This window comes from Epargyreus clarus, unplaced genomic scaffold (genome assembly GCF_041222505.1).
Source record: "Epargyreus clarus isolate Ecla_fem2 unplaced genomic scaffold, WU_Ecla_fem_2.2 ptg000001l, whole genome shotgun sequence".
Classification (NCBI taxonomy): Eukaryota; Metazoa; Arthropoda; class Insecta; order Lepidoptera; family Hesperiidae; genus Epargyreus; species Epargyreus clarus.
Window position 1 is genome coordinate 14,170,174 of NW_027332209.1, and position 15,555 is coordinate 14,185,728.

Genomic DNA, 15,555 nt, shown 5'->3' on the forward strand with positions numbered 1-15,555 from the left:
ATATCAGGTGTCCTACAAGTGTTGCCCAGCAGTGGGACGGCAATGCTTTATGCAAATGTCGATAACAATGATTGCGTTACTTCATAAATTCATTGCGCAATTGTTAGAGGATTAACCATAACCTTGTTCACTTATTTAGTAATCTCGTTGGCGAAACTCGTCATATAAAAACCCATGAGATCTTGACATACATACGGGTTTATTCGATCAAAATATTGTATGAAAGATAATAGTCGTTTCTGAACTAAAGGTGGTAGACATTTTGATCTCAACTCCGGTAGCACTAGCACTACATTTTTGCCCTATAACAGCAGTTTCTGGTGATGATGTGTTCTGATTTAAAGGGTTACACCCTTCAAGGGAGAGACATATAGGCATTCCAAAATAGTCGTCAAGAATAGCGACAACTATGGCTAATTTAACGTAGAAATTCAGTCATCTTTGGAGGTGGATTACAGAAGTCTTCTTATATGCAGTAGTGATTTTTTTTATTTAAATAGAAAAAAAGCCGGATAAATCCTGGCATAATACTTTATGGTGTTTACCATAAAGCTGTTGTCAATTGAGGCTTTGTGAATGTATACATGCTGGACTTTAAGTTAAAGGGATATTGCATAAGGTTATGAAGTTGCTGTTGCTGTTTTTGAAGCTGATGGAGACTTACTATAAGGTCTCCTAGCCCTCAAATCTCATATAATTTAATATCCTCTAAAGATTGTGCAATTTAAAAAGATATTCCTAAATGGGAAGGTTTGATTTTTCCTACAAGCCGATCTCTCTAGCAACCAATCAATTAATGTGTGAACTATCCGCTTTCGTGACTCAATGGTCACGAAAATCAATTTTAATTAATCAACGATCAAAAATCTGTTAGCATTTATGTAGGTACCTTTTTGTAATATAGAAGTGGTAAATGAGCACGCAGTTCACTTGTTAAGTGTCACTTTCGATTATGGACATCTATAATCAGCGACAGACAAGGTTAGAGTCCTATCTGAGGTCGGCCGCAGAAGCGTCGTTATCCCTTATGACTAAACTGGAACGTCTCGGATAAGTATGTCTCCCTAACCACACACTCCAAACCAGAACGCAGCAGCGCTAAACACTGCTGTTATTAGGCATAAATAAGTGTGGCACTACCACCTTAAGCTTACATAATACTTACCTAACTTATTTCGTACACAGTAAGAATAGGTACCTGCTTACAAAAATTCTAATTGGATTTCCCGTAACGACTCCATAAGCGATAAACGTTAAATTTCCATTACAGTATAGCTAATTTGGTTATTCGTGTTTTGAGCACGTTATCTACCTTCGACTCCGTTAATAGATTAACTATTAAATAAAATAAGCATAACAGTGTTGAGTAACACCGTTCAATCGAACACGGAATTATTGGTCAAAGTGTACTCTCGGCTTCCACAAGGGCGATAATTGCGTGAATAATATCGATAGACACTCAGAGCACCGCGTTTAGCAGCCATTTTAGAGCACGTGACCAATAACAAAAAAAGTAAAATGTTATAGGTGAGTACATTCAGCCAGCTAAATTAAATAGATGCAGAAACAGATTATAAGTAGATGATAGAATGGAATAAAAAAGCAAAAACTGTATCGCCCGTGTATAGATATTTTGTAAAACGAGTTTAATTATCGTTTACGTCTTTAGTAGACGAACAAAGAACTAATTAGGCACCCAACAATCAACAAGACATCGTTAACTCACGTAAAAATATGTATTAAGGTCACCGTTCATTTGTTGTAGTTATAATCTGTGATAGGAAGCTGAATTTATTAGGAACTTGTTTACATTGCAATAAAGGACGCCGTATAATTTTATAAGCGTATGTCAACGCAAATTCCGCCCACAAATAGACACACAACACAAGTGAACCGTATCGGCATATCATTAGCATCATTGGCCAGAAAACGAATAAAAACATCGTTCGTATTTTAAATCTATGTAACTGTGCCGATGCAGGAGCGTAAGCGTATGCGATCGGGCCCGACAAACATTCGGTTCGAAAGTTGATTATAAATTGTGCTACAAATAATACACGTAATACGCTTCGTGTATCTTCAGCGGCCATTTTCAGCAGCCGAGCAGTGCAAATATTAACACATTCATAAACCACTTTTAATGTTTCACACAGAACAATACTTTCTATGACTCGAGATCGTTCCATTTTTAGTGAAGTGCGCGCCTTCGTTTTTAATCGGTTGCCAAGCGAATTATGTGCAAGTATTTACGAACGGCCGACGGCTCGGGACCCATTGACTGAGTAGAAAGTGATGGTACTTCCTCAATCAGTCAATCGGCCAAGCGACTATGTGATTTTTGCTGCATAATTTTCAAGGGCACTGTAAACTGCCAACTTCTATACCAGTATGGACAGCTCGTACGCTCCGTAAGCGTTTTCCACATGAATCATGAATGAAACCCGCACTCACAAAATGGAAAAGAACTCTAATCGAGCATACGTTTATTAAAATTAATAGAGGAATAAAATCAAAATACTTACGAACTCGCCAGCAATACGTGTATCACACACATGACGTCATTTGACGCAACACAAACCCGAATTATTGAGCAAAATGTATAGTAACCGCCACGAAAACCGCACACAAATTAACTATACACTGTACTTTATTAGATACAGAGATATCGTTATGTCATTACGACCGATTTAGGACATTTTACAATATTTATTTGTTGTCACTGACTCCAGTTTTGACAAGATGGTCGCGCACCGACTGTTTTGCTTTGGTTGTCAGCTGATACGAACGAAACTCCTATGTGTTTCAAGCGGAACAGAAATATCTATTCGCTCGTTCTATTGCAGCGGTTTGACGTTATTGTAAGAAAGAGACAAATAGTGAACTCTCGTAATTAAAAAGATTAAACATAACAAACGTCATATTTTTGTTGCAATAACATTGCGAAGGTAAAAAGTCGCAAATATAAGTTTTTATCGAATGTGATGAATTGAAAACACTACGGGAATGATTGAAAATACCTTTCTATTTCAGAATATCGCGTAATCATGAGACAATTAGTTATATTTGGGCGTGACAGTATATACACGACCTCTACTTACAACGCCATCTATTATTGAGTAGTCAATTTACTTTGTGTACTGCTTTAGCATGTAGTTTGTTGTATTTACGACGGCGCTGATGGCTATATAAGGAAAGTATTATTTTTAAATACAGTTTGGGCTAATATTTCAGTTTAATTTACTTACAAATGAGTGGATAAAATTAGGTAATGTGTATGAAAAGAATCCATAGTTATTTTGATAAGCTATTACGGTAATTAATACGTATGTATCATTATTCATTTAATACGCACTATTTAATGTTACTCACAGATGGCGTTACAAGTCACAAATTTTAAACTGGGTTCAAATTGTAATTTAAATCAAATTATTAATGCTTTTGTGTTAAAATTAATTCATGTTTATTTTATTTTCTTTTAATTTTAGTGAATAGGTACCTACCTATTCATTATTAAGTTATCTGCGATATCCGGATAGGGAATTTATCTTTGTATAAGCTTGGCCTGAGACCGAACCCGAAACCTTCTTGGTGTCAGACCAGAACTCTGAGTGCTGCGCAACTTGTGTCAGGAAATATGTAGCCTATTTAAATAATATTAAAAGTCTTACTTTTTTATAATCTATCAAAATTTCACATCGCATCATCATCAACCCATTATTGTCCCACTGCTGGCCACGGGTCTCCTCTCAGAATGAGAAGGATTAGGCCATAGTCCACCGCGCTGGCCAAGTGCGTATTGGTAGACTTCACATACCTTTGAAATTTTTTTTTTTAAGAATTCTAAGGTATGCAGGTTTCCTCACGATGTTTTCCTTCACCGTTTTAGCAAGTGATAATTAACTTCATAATCACATCGCATAGTTCCTGTAAATTCATAGTGACCTATTTAATGTTCCGATAACAGTTCACTAAAGCGGCTTAACTATGGAGTTAAGGCTAAATGAAGCTCCGTTTCGTTCGAAATTGGATTTAAATCTGGTAACGTTGTAAACGTTCGACGATAGACCAATCTAGTTCCTGCAAAAAGTTTCCAACGCTCTCTTATTGGACAATAAGTCGCTCCGGAATGCACCCATTGTTAAAGTACCTCCTTTATAACTCCCTAACAATGGGAATGAATGGGAATTAAAACAAACTGCCCCCGCTTTGATTCCGTTCGGAATTGGATTAAACTGGAACGGATATCGAGCGCTTTGAGGATAGGCTCCGTTAAATGAGGACGTTAATTTGAAAGTTGGTCGTTTCGTTATAGAATTTTGATTTTTAACCAATTTCCCAAACAGAGGTTATTTATTCGTCGCATAGATAAGTATAGATGTCTCAACGCCTTGCAATTGAAGGAAGCCATTAAATGGCTTAAACGGCTGACAATACTGTCAGCCATTTAATGGCTGTCATGGTGTAGGTAAGTTACTCGGAACAATGCCGACATGCGCAGCTAAGACACGAAATCGAAGAAATGGTGCGGAGAAATATCGTTTTATTTCAAACACGAAAATAGATGACAGTGACAATTTCAATTGTCAAAACTAGTGACATGTTCTTGTTAGGAGTGAGTAATCTTTACTAATCTATGATTCGTCGCATGTTCGTCGCGTACATAATTTTTTAAATCTCATGTTGGACAGAAACTAATTTGAAATTTAAAACAAGTCTGTTAGGTACGAGTATATGCAACCCAAATAGCATTTATTATTAAAATATTAGGCGTTTCATTCATATGTTTATATAAAAAAATACCTTTTTACTTCAACATCCATTTAATTGTATTTCATCTAAACATTTATTCACATTATGTACACATCTGTTGATATTTATCAATAAATACATAATTTTCGCACATAATCAATATTATGCGTTTAATATACAACTAAATAGTTATAATTAAATATATTTAATTACAGTAATTTATAAGTACTTATGTTAACTGACATCCAGTTAAATTACTTATGTATGTATTATTTTACAAACTTACTATGATGATATTTTAGAAAAATAATACATCCCTACCTTAATATAGGTACATTTTATAGTCTAATAAAAATAGAATGCGATTCGGTGGGAAATGGAAGTGAGTGTCAGAAAAATGTATATATAGGATACAGTAAAGCGATGCATTTCAATGTATTAATAAACAATACAAGATTAATAAGACTGTAATAATAATATGATAATACTTTAATAAAATAGGAATTTTAATTTAAGATAAATAATAATTTGTACTAAAGCAGTTTACTACAAAATATGAGGTTTCTGAGATTCCGGACTTTATATTTTTTACATAACATTTTACTTAAATTCACTAAAGATCAAGAAATTTAGCACATTGCTTCATAATGCAGGACAACAATTGCCGCAATTTCACCAGTCGAGTTATAATTGCTGCAATTTTTTCTAGCTCCATGTGGTACTTGATTTCTGACTAGGAGTAATATTAGCTGGCCGTGTATAATAAATATTGCCAGGTAATATTATATACTTGCTGCAATCTTGTTCGGCTGTCCTAGAAAATTTAATTTAGCTAGAATATTGTGAAGGTGATTTGCCCGCCGCTTTACTTTTTTAATTTTTATGAAGGGATATTAAATGTGCTTGGATTAAAAAGACTTGGTAGTCCAGAAAATATTATATTTAAATCAGTGTAGAAGTTTTCACGATGTGCGCTTTGCAAAACGTGAAAAATATTTTAAAAGCTCCTGTTTCTCTTGTACCAATTGTACCCATGAATAAGAAAATACCTAAAGACTAAGTTGGAATGCCTCGAATCTGAACCATTACGTGTAATAAAAATAAAATTGAATTTAAAAGTAATATTAGAATCAGTAATTTAATTTTTACATAATGTACATTCAAAATAGAATGAAAATTATTTCAGCATAATTAAGTATCAAAAAGAAACTTACAATCAATTCACTTTCTTTTTCCAAAAAGAAAACAAAAAATGAAAGATACAAGTTAGATTGAAATACTTCTCCAACACCTGTATCTCCATGCATTTTATATAAGCATCTATTTCGTATGCATGCCCTTTCGCAGGGAAGGTGCTTTGAGTCCCTTGTCCCTCAATAAGATTGGATGAGATGCAGTCCTGCTTCTGAATAAATGAAGAGTTTTTGAAATTCTTTTGTCTTCGTATACTCGTAAACTGGATACTCTGCATTTGTTTCTTGCAAGTGTTTGTAAGGAGAATTTTAGGTTAGTATAGATGTGTACGATCTTAACCATGGACGGTCTTAAATATCTAGGTACGAAACCAAAACCCAACTGTTGTAGGTATATAAAGTATGTAAAATTTGGTATATAGGTGCTTGTTAACCCATTATTGTCTTTCTACAGTTCAAGAGTCCTACCACCATCTTTTAAAAACGTTCATAGTTCAGGAAACTTTTATTTCAATATTGAATCAACATTAATTTGTTTCGTAACAAACTTAAACCCTTATTCATTTTTCGCTTATCCATTGTATAAAACCAACTGAAAAATCAGATTTTGCTTGAAAAGTTAAATTTCCTGCAAAAAAAGAATGAATAATTTCGACCGACATAATACAAAACTGCTTATTGTAATGTTATAAAAACAATTTTACTTTAACGAGGTCGTGGTACGAAATTTCAATGTATGATTAAAATAATAATGTCTTAAGAGATGGTAGTAACCTGGCGTCACAGCCATCCGCATTGGTTATGTGCGGATTAATAAACTTCACGCAACTTTGAGAACTTTATTTTAAAGAACTCTCATGTAGGTTTCGTCACGATGTTTTCGTGCACCGTAGAACATGGAATAAGTATATTATATTAATTCATAATATATTTGAAAAATCAGTGGTGCCTGAGAATTAAACCAAGGACCTCCAGGTGAAAGAGTCGAGTTTCTATCACTGCCTTTTAAAGTAAATACATTTTCTAAAGTGTATTAAATTAGTTTACTAAATTACAGAGTTTTTTTCCCGTAAAGGTTTCCGATAAGAAAAGGTTATCCCTCAAACTGTATGTCGTGTTCAATAAAGCCTTCATATTTTCAACAATACGTTCCGGTTCCGGGTTGCGCCAATCTACAAATTGGTTAAGCGATAAACCATTAATAATATTATGGATCCATTGGTTATTTATAGAATGTGGATAAAAGTTGTTTTATAGCTGTAAGCCCTTGATATTCTTTGGCAAGGTTCTCCGTTTTCCATAACTGAGAAAGAGCTCTGGAGCATGCTTCACCACGTTGCTCCAATGCGAATTTATGATGTTATTATGAGTATATTATAATCGGTTAAAAAAAAACAAGTTTAAACATTTATAATGACCTTAAAATTTTGGATTATTGGTCGAACTACTATATATCTACACAGCTCAGTTTTTTTTGTTGGGTAGCTAATGATAAGCTTTCAATAAAAAAGTTCTCAAAATTTCTATAAAACTTATGGTAGACCTTAGAGCAACGGGCGAAAACTAGAATGCATTATTATTTACTTAGATGAATTTGCTTCTACCGTTTCAAAATGTTAATTCGTTTCCATTTTATAACTTCCATTAAAACGCAGGAGCTGCATTGTAGCCAGCTACTCAGCTAGCCAATCATAAAATAACCTTGAAACTAAAGCAATTCCTGGATTGAGCGTAATTTTAAGGTGTTTTGATCCCCTATGTATATATATAGTACCCCATGAATTTCTACCTTCTTTCCCTGAACCTGATAATTTATTTAACCTGACTACAACATTAATGTCATCCTAAAATTGGGTATACGCTAACAGTTTTTCATTGTTCCCTAGGGACCTGTTCAATTATACGGGATCAAGGTACCGTTCGTCTCCATGACACTGACATGTTGGCAATTTAATCGGTCGATTCGCTGGAAACACGAAACAAAGTGATACCTATTTTTGTATATAAGTACCTGCATATTTACAGTGTATATAAGTATCTATGGATTACGAAACCATTGATCAGTATTTACAAAAATATATGTATAATATTCGGTTATTAAATATCTTCTTTAAGTCTGTAGAGCCAGTATGGTTCGATGGGGGAAGTATAGTCCGCGCCAAACTGCTAGTCCGCTCTGAAGTTGTTGCGAGCAGGTGTAGTCATACAATTTGCTATGGCGACGCGATTCATTTCTATATTCAGAGCGGACTAGCAATTTTACGCGGACTATACCTACTTATAATGTTAAGCAGTTTTGCGTTTCGCTGGAAGGCGCGTGGATGCTGGCTGACTTATTTGGCAACCATCTTAGTTTTCAGGCTTGACAACGCAACTATTATCGGCTCAAGTTAGAACCTACTTCATGTAAAGTTGATGACAGATTGTATGCCCATTAAAATATTCTTGTTGGTAATTTAAAGACAATATTTTAATATGGTAATCTCCACACGTATTTTCTAATTTAACGAGGGACAGGGTACGCCATTTTTTGAAATTCGTTCATTTTGATTAGGTTAGTATGAACTGACTACTTGATCTTAAATTTCGCCTGGTTTAGCTATTTCCATAATTAGCTTGTGCATACAGAAATACAAACAAAGAACAACAAACAGTTATTCAGTATCGTGCATATACCTTTACACATTAAAATACACATAGATTTTGTCTGTTTATCTAGAATTACTATAATATTTTACTAAATTACACAAAACATAGTTGTATTATTGCTTCAATACACTTAAGGGGTTCACAACCACAAGGGAATTCTATAATACCCATAGATTAGTAAAGATTACTCACTCCTAATAAGAATATGTACCCAGTTTTGAGAATTGAAATAGTTGCGTAAAAAAGTTTTCCCACGTCTCCGCGCTAAAATGTCCCTAAAATAGTTGAAATTATTATTATAAATTATTTATTTATTATGTAAATTACGCAGTATTAGTTATTTATTCGTAAATTTTCTCTAAAAATGTTTTTATTTGTCAAGAATTCAAAAAAAGAACTTACTATAATAAGCTATTTACGGCTTCATTCAATTTCAAGGCGGCGAAGTATCTTTACTAATCTATGATAATACCTAAATAAATTATTTATAAAGCTTTTACAAAAGATAAGATTATACTATACATTATTCATAAATATTTCTATCATACATTAATTTGTTATGTGTGCTTAGTAATTACATTAATATTACAAATTAAATTATTTTACACATGGAATGACTATTAAAGTAAAGACTAATAAATAGTTAATAATTAAAGACAAAGTACATATTTAAAATAATATGAGGAACCATCGTAACTTAAAATTATGTAGTTAACAGATATAGGAACTTTTTGTATTTAGATTCAATTTCGAAATCAGGCAGAAATTGAGAAAACGTTGCATATTATATCAGGTAACAAATCATATTTACTTTTGATTATACTTTTGGTTAATTCTTTGGTATTTTATTATTCTAAAAATAAATAGTTTGCAGTAGTTTGTATACACTTAATTATGGTTCAGATCAAAAACAATATTGATTTATTGCAATCGTGTGCTTATAAACAAATTTTACTACGAATGGGTAAAAGAGGGCCTCGTGGGGGACTATATAATCGGGAGTTCCCCATTACATTATTTTATTTATACTATCAAGAATGTGTGAAATCTATCATTTTTTGCACGAGATCAATCAAATTTAAAACAAAGGATCAATTAGGGATCTATTCATAGGGTTATGTGCGCTTCAGTAAACATATACTAAGTATTCAATTAATCTAGGACAGATCTACGTATAGTACTTTAGTAAGTAGAAAAGTCTTAGGATCGTAAACAGTCTGTAGGAGCCACAAAGGAATAGGACACAACACCATGACTCGTAATCTAAGTAAACACTAAGTATAGTCGATGGGCTAAGAGCCACAATGGAGTATTTTTCGAAACGCCTTCCTGAACTCAGGGTTGAAGATCGTGTAGATGACAGGGTTGAGGAAGGAGTTGATGTACCCCAGCCAGGTGGTGAGGATGAAGACGGTGACCCCCGGGGAGTAGTCCCAGCCGAACTTCGTGCAGAATGCGTCCAGCACGGAGCATGTGAAGAACGGCGCCCAGCAGAAGAGGAACACACCTGTAACAAGTATAAGCATATAGAAAATGTATACAGTAAAATATATTTTAGTGTATAATTAATTAAAATGAGTAGAGACTTAGAATGAACATAAATATGAATGCGGCAGCGGTAAATAGCGGTCTTATCCCTAAACTAGCGAATTCTTCCAAACAAGCATCTTACAACATACTAATAATAAATAAAATAATAAATAATAAAATAAAATTGGTGGCTCGTAATAAGCTTGGTGTGCGTGTGTGTATCAATTAATTAATTTAAATGTGCTAGAACCTACTGTGATTCGACTTCGCGGCACCACCGCATCGCCTAATATCATCTATCAGTCGTCTCCTATTCCTATACTATACAAAAGAAACTTTTCTGCTATTGTTTTTTTTATGAAATTTAGTAGTATAGCTATTCTCATGTGTAATCAATCATAATTGAAGGTTCTCTGAAAATATTCTAACCTCACCGACAGGACCATTACTTTGTCTGTTTCGTGGCTTGCTTGCTTGTATTTTATGTTTAAGTCGTAATCCCAACTTGGCTTTACACCTTACCTAGCACTATAGCGAGTGTCTGCGTGGCCTTCTTCTCTTTCTTCGCAAAGGACTTGGCCCGCAGCTTGCCGGCGCGGTTCGCCCTGAAGATGGTGAACCGTGCCGCTGACGCTGCTGTCCGGAACCGTCTCCGGGGGGTCGAGATCATGGAGCTGTTGCTCAGTCGACTTAGCTTCTTTCTGTTGGAGAATACGAGACTTAAGTATAGACCGCGCCAAACTGCTAGTCCGCTTTGAAGTTGTTGCGAGCAGGTGTAGTCATACAATTTGCTACGGCGACGTGATTCATTTCAATATTCAGAGCGGACTAGCAGTTTTATGCAGACTATAATAAAATAAAACTATTTCTTGATCCAATTTACAACTTTTATTATTCCCGCGCAAAATACAAGTCAAATATCAAGAGCGGTCTTTTTCTTTATTTATGCTAATGCATACAATCGTGTAACGCACACAGCCAGTGACTATATAAATGTGCACTTATTATTATAAAAATAACACATCATGAAAATAACACAACATAATTAATTAAAATAATACTATAATTAAATAATTTGAATATATTAATAAATAGTTATGACGTAAATATGGCGCAATTTTTAAATATTCCGTACTTAAACACTTGTTGATTTTTGTTAATGAGATTTCTTCTTCCTGAGAACAATTACAGAATTCATTTTGCTGGTCAAAATCATAATATTTTATTCAAAGTTGTTTTTATACAGAATGCGTTCTGATTCTCAACCTACCATCGTTTTGTAAGTTTCCTTTACAGACAAGAAGGGGTGGCTCTATTTAGTAATAAAATGTGGTACAATATGCGGACTTAATGCTAAGTAGCATCAATAATGTTAAGTACCTATTACTATTTTCTGCATAAAAGTATCGTTTATAATATTAATGGTAGTGGTTACCATACCGGTCTGACGCGCAAAGGTTGCCGGGTTCGATCCCCCGCCAAACGATGCATTTGGATATCTTTGTGTGTGTCCATGGCACGCGCATGGGAACCCTAGTTTATGGCTGTGAGTGTAGAAAGATTTTTCTTTTCGTTCAATTAATGAGGTACTTACTTTATAATACGCTTTTTACCCATTTTGCCTGAAGAAGATGAGAATTTCTCGTTCTAATTTCTTTACATATCAAGACGATCGTTCGCCCGCGGCGCCTTCTGTGTTCATAGTTAATTGAATCTGTCGATTCGATGCGTCCAATTTCTAGATTTTACGCAGAAACCCTTGTCAGGTCGAACTAGGTTATTCAAATAGACTTACAAATTTAAAAGACGGGTCTGTCTTTTACTGGCTTGTGATTACGTGAGGTAAGATATTTTATGAAATTCTATAGATTTATTGCTAGGTATGTAAAAAAAAACCATTTTAAGACAACACAATATTGATTTCCTTACGTTCCCTATTTCTGTCTCATAATTGCATGCAAGTACTGTCCGATCTGTTTCGAAGCGTACGATAAGGGAGATACAAAGCGCTCTCTCTAACTGTACAACGTATTTGTCGCTGACCTAATATAGGAAGTTTTTGTTATTTTGTTTTCATTATACGGAGTCCATTGAAATAGTGGCTAACTAATAACTATAGTACATGATTTGATATATCCCGAGAATCTTGGAAAAACACAAGAGATTAGTAAAAGACAAAATAATTTCTTGACCCAACATAACTATTACCCAGAACAAAGGAATCCGAGATCGCTTCTGACACGTAAGAAAGAGGACAAAAAGTTTCTGTAATAAATGTTGTGATAAATCACGAGCTATCGTACATTATCCTAATGTAAAAAACTAAAAACTAATTATGTGTGATGAGAAGATGTGATAAATTTATTTCGTAACAGACCGCTTCCAACACAAATGGCTGTTTGTGTTGGAAGCGGTGTGTTTTTTTTATCCCTTTTAAGGTGATAAAACCCACTGTGGTTTTATCCCCTCCTAATAATTATAGTTTTAAGAGCTGTGTTTTGTTTGGACGGGTATGGTAGGGGAGACATATAGACATTATCTAAGGAGTGGCAACTATGGCCGACTTCAGGTAGGACTAATCTTTTGTGGGTTTCATATTTATTTATCTGTTTTCCAAATTGTAAATAATGTTTGCAAAACATTTAGAAAATATTTTGGTTATTTTCAAATTATCACTTGAATTTTATTTATTTGCATGAGTGTTTTCAAAATTGTCTGCGGGATTTTCATTTCGGTCAGCCCTTGTACAATATTGAATTCAATGTGCTTAATTGCGTGAAGTATTGATACAATTACGTACTTTGCATTTAATTTTATAAAATTGGGAATAATTGTTGAAACTTGACCACTTTTTATTTATTTTCATCGATAAATGTTAAAGTTATCATCCCTAAAAGGGTTATGATCCTGCGTGAGGTGAACCGTGGATATGTTGCTACTCATAGAAATGTCAATATGACAAGGTACATTCTCTACATAAGATCATGTTGTCTTATGTTATACCAAAAACACGTGTTGCATTAAAATTTAAATGTTATCTGTGAAAATTGTGGCATTATCTTTATAGATCAAGTAGCGATCGAACACGCAGTCCACATGATCGAAGTGGTGACTACCGCTCATGTAAATACATCTGAAACATCAATTCCATAGAACAGGGCTCTACCTAAAGTCGATACAGATGCATTGCCACTCGTGAGGCATAAATCCCTAATATAACCTTTATATGTACACTCTTCCATCGAAACGCAGAAAGCTACACGCTAGAAATATGTAGGTGCGGTGGCACCTCTACGAATCATATAAGTTCTATCATCCTCAAATCGGTATCCTCAGTATTTGGAATTTCGTGTAAATGTATTTGCAGTGTTCGGGCCAAACAGAGCAGTAAATTGGCCTCGGCGTTTTGTTGGCAAATAGTGCCTAGGGTTATGCGTGAATGGCTACACAAAGGGATTCGTAATTGATAAATTTTAGTCCATAATTGTAATTTTTTGTGGTTAAGGACACGGACTGAACAATTGCTCACTTGAGAATTAAATTTCGTGAGCATTTAAAGGACTTCTGCACTTTTTACAATGGAAACCTAGCAATCTATATATTTCTTATACTAGAATTTCTTATATTAGAATTTTATATATATATAAAATTCTCGTGTCACAATGTTACTTACCGTACTCCTCCGAAACGGCTTTACCGATTTTCACCAAATTTTATATGCATATTCTAGGTCTGAGAATCGGCTACTATCTATTTTTCACATCCTGAAGTGATAAGGGTTGTTCACCCTTTACATTTTTTTTATTTATATGGCAACACAACGTTTGCCCGGTCAGCAGTATTCATATAAAATACATTTGTCATTTATCGGTTAAGCCATGATGTCCAATTAATGGATAACCGTAAACCGATAATACTGACGGCTGTCAAAAACGTCGCGTGATCGCATTTGTATGACAGTTTTCGTAACATAATAATTTTGAGTGGTCAACAGTTTTAAATACTCGCTTAACGTTTTCATTTACGCTGAAGTATCGATTATATACTCGCGTCTTCTCGTCTGTACTCGGCAAATATGTAAACCTGTCGTTAAGATTATTGCCACCACGTCTCATTTCGTTCCAAAACGTTATCATTTTATTGTACTATATTTTTTCCATTTTGAAGAGCATTGACACGATTGTTTATTATAAATGGACACCAAAAATTTGAATCACGAATACACGAATTGATTTTGTAAACTGATGTACTTTGAAAGCGTACGGATAACAGCGTTAATTCCAATAAAAATACCTTTCGATTAGGGCGCAGAAAGGATAGGTGTTCAATGAGTTCGGGGTAGCATCAAATTCGGGAAATTTCTAAATACGGGCAAATTTGCTGCGAAATTTCGTCGACTTTATGCACGAGTTGCCATATAAAGGGTTCGGTTAATTTGTGAACGGTAGCGATTTCTGACGACGTACCAATTACGTTCAAATTTTGCACGAAATCATTCGTTTTGGGCGAGCAATTTGCATGCGTTCCCCTTACTTTGATATTAAATTCAAGCCTTTCGTCTGTATTTAAATTTTCATGCGCGATTACAATTGGTTTTTGGAAATCGTTTGATGTAGCGCAAAAAATTGGGTTATTTTTTTTATCTAATTCTTACAAAGAATAAGGATTCTACGAAAGGTCGGATTTATTGGAAAAGAATATAAGGGTAACCCAGTAAAATTGTGTTATTTCTTGTATATGGAAAGAAGAATTACTAATTACAACATACTTTAAAAGTGTTGAAAATTACTTGTTGTACCTACTATTTCTAGCGTGAATCCGTTTGTGTTTTGATGAAAGGTTGTGGTTGCGGGCTGATTTACATATGAGGCGACTTTCTAGTTCTCAGGAATGACAACGCACCTGTGATCAATCCAGGTAAAACTCCTATTATATATGGAGTTGGTTACAGATGTCCTTAGGCGGTAGTAACTAGGTACTTACCATCATATGGACTGCATGCTCCTACAATCGCATAAAAAGTAGTTACAAAAATTAACCCACTAACAGCAACTTACCTAATTAGAAGTGTGCTTTTAATTATACATTAAATATGAACAAAGCAGATATAATAGTAAACTCTAATATTGATTTGTTCATCACCCTAATGAAGGTAGATGAAAATAGGTCACATTGCGATCGCAGTCGTGATGCTCCCGATGTGGTTCTATTGTTCGATGAAATTTGAATTTAAATATACACGGAATGAAGCTATGGAGTCCTGTTTGAATTGTAATGGGAAATTAATAATAAACATGATGCGTTAATGGAAAAGCGCTTTGTTATTTGCCTAGTAGCAATTGCACGTCAAGCTCAGGATAAATTCACGAAAAATAAGTGCTAGTCGCATATTAGATAGTAAAAATATTTTTAAAATAGTGTTTTTACTAAAATA

General features: G+C 34.3%; 2 protein-coding genes across 2 annotated transcripts in view; both read right to left on the minus strand.

Annotated features, from left to right (window-relative positions):
- bbx (bobby sox) overlaps window positions 1–2,785 on the minus strand; it is a 32,841-nt gene extending 30,056 nt beyond the window's left edge. Inside the window, exon 1 of the mRNA XM_073092643.1 lies at window positions 2,523–2,785. The gene's annotated coding sequence lies outside the window, so the exon portion shown is untranslated. The remainder of the gene's footprint in view (window positions 1–2,522) is intronic.
- Window positions 2,786–9,673: 6,888 nt separating this feature from the next.
- Window positions 9,674–15,555, minus strand: part of LOC140757625 (dopamine D2-like receptor) — a 48,512-nt gene continuing 42,630 nt past the window's right edge. Inside the window, exons 7-8 of the mRNA XM_073093472.1 lie at window positions 10,644–10,822; window positions 9,674–10,098 (exon numbers count right to left, since the gene is read on the minus strand). Of these exons, the coding sequence (XP_072949573.1) occupies window positions 9,884–10,098; window positions 10,644–10,822 (394 nt within the window). The 3' untranslated portion in view covers window positions 9,674–9,883. The remainder of the gene's footprint in view (window positions 10,099–10,643; window positions 10,823–15,555) is intronic.